The following is a 4,332-nucleotide window of genomic DNA, read 5'->3' as shown; positions in this document are numbered from 1 at the left end:
CACAGACACACACACATACACACACACACACAGACACACACACATACACACACACACACACACACACACACACATACACACACAGGTGTCAACCTTTACCAGTGACATCTAGAAGATTCCCAACAAAAGGTAACGGCGTGGGTCCAGGTGGTAGCTTGACTGAATTCCTTTTCAAGAACCAGTTGACCAGAAGGCCAATGATTACCACAGCTAGGGCCATTTGTACCACACTGACTGTTGCCATAGTGCTGGTTATCGCGTCACTTAGCAACCCCAACATTATGATGATTGTAGTTTTATGTGCATGAACTCAAAGTCCCTGGGAGAAAAAAATTTCGTTTTTTTTTGTTGTTGTTGTTGTCTTTTTTGTGTTTTTGTTGTTTGTTTTTTGTTGGTTTTTTTTCCTCTTTTTAAGTATACTTAAGTATTTAGTTTTGTCTATAGACTTTTTGTTGTGTTTTTCAAGACTAGTATCTATGTTTGGTTTGGTTAAATGCCTTGGGGGTATGCTGGGCATGGCAAAGGGCTCGATTATGTCTTCAGAAAAATCAATGTCTTTGAGATCTTTCTCGATTCCTATTCCGAAAGGGCTTACTTTATTTCCTAATGAGGATATAGTTTTTAGATCTTCGGGAAGGCCAAAGTCACATTAGTGGGCTGGGTTTTGGGGTACTGAGCTAAGTTTCAAAGCGTCCTGCAAAGAGAGTTTTTTCGTTCTAAGTCCTAAAGATGGTTCACGCGCTTCTGCCTGTAAACTTTCTACTGGTGAAGTACGGAAAGCGCCTAAGGTTCTGAACAGGGTCTAAAATTTAAAATTTTAAGGTAAAACTTTCTGGCTGATCAGTAAACAGGACTGGCATAGTCCAGCCTGGAACGGACAAGGGAACGGTAAAGTTGAAGAAGTATTTCAGTATCTCCTCCCCATTCAGGATTGGATAAGTCGGACGAGATGGTCAATAGTAGAGCGATTTTTGCGAAAACTGCATTGGAAATTGGATAAGGAGTTTGAGGTTTCGAGAAACCACATTAGACGTTTGTTAATAAGCTTTTCCATAAGTTAGCAGAAACAGTTTGTAAGGGCTATGGGACGGTAGTTTGATGGGTTAGAGTGTCCTTTTCCTGGTTTTGGGATTGGTATAATAGTGGCAAGACGCCAACTGTTCGGAAATTGTTGAGAATGCCAGAGTTCATTGTAAATATCAAGGAGTAATAGAAGTGTTTCGTCTTGAAGACGTCTGATGATTTCGTTGTGTATTTGATCAGGGCCTGGAGCTGTGTTTGATAGTTCTGCAATATTACATTTTAATTCATAAAGAGAAAAGCTGCAACAATAGTTTTCTTCATTTGAAGTGGTAAAATCACGAGTTGTCTTTTCAGAAGACATTTTTACTTTTTTTAATTCAGGGTTGTAATTGTGGGTAGAGGAATTTCCGGAGAGAGTTGATGCTATACAGTCAACTACTGTTTTTTTCGGTTTCTACGAAGGAGTTATTCGGTTTTAGGATGTGTTTGATTGTGTCTTTTTAGTACCTTTTAATTTCTTTATCATCTTCCAGACTTTGTGCATTGGTGTGTTGTTGTTTATTTTAGAGACATAATTTCGAAAAGATGTTTTTTGGCTGTTCTGGTTATTCTGCGTGCTTTGGGCTCACGCAATTTTGAAATTAATGAGGTCTTCGTTTGTTTTAGAGTTGGTGAACTTCCTGGGAGCTCATTTTTTGGCGCAACAGCTTTTTGGCAGTCTTCAGTGAACCAACATTTATTTTTTCGGGGTTTGGTGGATAATTTTGGTATGTGTTTTTGAACGATCTCGAGAAGGGTTTCATGAAATCGTTCAAAAGTTTGTGTTTGTGTTTGAGATGGATTGAGTTTCTCCAGACATTCCATGTGAAACCCATCCCAGTCCGCTCTTTTAAGATTGAAACGGTCCAGGATAGGAGTTCGGTGTGGAATGTCTGGAATTAAGTTGATGGGGAAGTGGTTCGATCCGTGTGGGTCGTCCAGGACCGACCACTGAAAGTGTGGAATTAGATCTGGATTATATAGAGTTAAATCTATGGATGAAAAGTTTAAGTTATTTGAATTTTGAAAAGTTGGGGAATTGTCGTTAAAAATACTAGTATTGGTTTGTGTTAAGAAATCTTCTATGATCTTACCTTTAGTGTCAGTTGGTTCATTTTCCCAAAGAGGGCTATGCGCATTAAAATCTCCCAACATGATGAAGGGTTGTGGGAGCTGGTCTCTGAGGATTTTTAGTTCTCTTAAAGATAGAGGATAATTTGGAGGGATGTATATTGAACAGATAATTATAGGACGGTGTAGGGTGACCCTGACTGCAACTGCCTGAAGTGTTGTGTTTTGTTGCATTTGTCTGTGTCGTGTTTGGTTATTTATTAAAATGGAGTTGCCCCCAGAGGCCATTTGGTTGTCGGTGTATATTTGGTTGTAAGTTTGATAGTTTTTTTAATGTGAATGTGGGTGTTGGCAATTTAGTCTCTAACAGACAGATTACATTTGGGGTGTGTGAGGTCAAAAGATAAGAGAGTTCTGCCTGGTTTGTACGCAAACCGCGAATGTTCCACTGAAGAACTGCCATTTTTATTTATTTTGAGGGCACGGGTTCGGTACATTTTTGGGGGAGTCGTAGGTGACCTTCGTCTTTGTTTTGTTTTGCTGCGGTCACGGTGGACCGCAGCTTTTTTTTTTAAAGAAGAGTGTGGAAGGGGAGGAGGACCGGAGTCCCGGATGCGGGTAGAGGAGTGGGTGGAGGGGCATTATTGGATGAAGGATGATGAGATGGAGGTTGAAGCAATGAGGGTGTAGGATGTGGTGATTTGTGTGAGGATGATGATGGTGAGGATGTTGTGGGTGAAGATGATGATGGGGGGTGATGATGAAAATGATGAGGGTGAGGATGATGAAGGGGGTGAGGGGAGATGGCGGATGGAGAGTGGGAGAGATAGGACGGGAGGAAGTGGACTCCATGTCCTCCTCTGTCTCCAGACTGGAGTGTTGTTTTTTGCTGGTGTTCTGCTTTCTATATGTCTGAAGGACCTTTCGGGTTGGGTTTACTGACCCTGGGACAGTCTTCAGAACTTCTGAATATGTTTTTGTTGCATTCTTCGGCGTTGATCCCTTTGGGTAAAGCGATGCTCTTGCTTGAGCGAACGTTCCGCCGTACTGGGCCCTATGTGTTAGGATGGCTTTCTCCTGACACCACTTCGGACACTCCGTCGACAATTTGGACACCAGGGATCTGCAGAGCAGGTCTCCTCAGAGTGTCCTTCCTTGCCGCAGCGAGGACACACTGCACCACGACAGCGCAGCTGTGTGTGTCCGAAGCGCTGACAGTTGAAACAACGCATCGGTTTCGGTATATATGGTCTAACTTCGAGTTGTAAGTATGCGATGTCTAATTTTGTTGGTGATGTGGGTGTGTTGAAGGTAAGGATCCACGTGTTTGTCCAGATTTCCTTGCCATCCCGCCGGATTTTGATACGACGAGCGTGGACAATTCCATCGACCTCCTGAACCATCTCTTCTTCCGTACAGCCGCAGAGCTCCCGGCTTTTGATGACACCCTTGGATGTGTTCAGACTTCTGTGTGGCTGAACACATACAGAGATGCCACCAAACGAGGTGCAGGCCAACAGTTTGCCTGATTCTATGCTTGAACTGACTTGTACCATGAGGTCCGTGGATCCTAGTTTTTAAATATATTTTGGTTTGTATATACCGAAATCTTTCAGTGACTTGTGTGATCACCCCAACGATGTTCTTTTAGGCAAGTCCCAGATGCTGACATGGTCAGCATCTTCGCCCGAAAGGCCCTTCTTTCTCTTGCCCAGGCCAGAAGTTGCACCTGCTTTTCCTGTCTGAAACTTGTGGGGAATTGGGGTGGGAGAAATGTTTTTGATTGAATCCATGTGTATTTTGTTTTTTATTCATCTCCAGGGCTCCCCACCCCCACCGAGTCCAACAAGGGGACACCGCTCGGAAGTCCATAGCTGGTGTCAGGGCTACCCTGGGGGTATACTCCTAATGAGACGGCAAGAAATCTTGCCTTCTAACCAAGATTGGCCAAAAACCGGTTCTATGAACCGGTCGCAACCGATTGAGTGCAGTAGGCCACTGCACCCGCCCGTCTAGACCGAATCCAGGGCCAAAGTGGCGTGTTGGTGAGGAAAGCCACACCTCAGCCACCAGGGTCCCTTTCTCCGGTCGTACGGGTCGCACCCCACGGTCAACGGGGTGCCTCGCGTTGCAGGGATTTGGGGTCTATTTTTTGCTGGACCGGACCTTCAGTCGACAGATCGGAAAGAAAGATAGATG

General features: G+C 43.9%; 1 protein-coding gene across 1 annotated transcript; it reads right to left on the bottom strand.

Moving 5' to 3' along the window:
• Positions 1 to 3,194: 3,194 nt before the first annotated feature.
• On the bottom strand, positions 3,195 to 3,689 carry LOC101850316. The gene has a single exon (XM_005093840.1). It carries the CDS (start codon positions 3,687 to 3,689, stop codon positions 3,195 to 3,197), a length of 495 nt encoding a protein of 164 aa, XP_005093897.1.
• Between the last annotated feature and the right edge of the window lie 643 nt (positions 3,690 to 4,332).

This window comes from Aplysia californica, unplaced genomic scaffold (assembly GCF_000002075.1).
Source record: "Aplysia californica isolate F4 #8 unplaced genomic scaffold, AplCal3.0 scaffold00070, whole genome shotgun sequence".
NCBI classification, from domain to species: domain Eukaryota; kingdom Metazoa; phylum Mollusca; class Gastropoda; order Aplysiida; family Aplysiidae; genus Aplysia; species Aplysia californica.
Note: the sequence above shows the minus strand (reverse complement) of the source record. Positions and strands in the feature narration are given on the sequence as shown.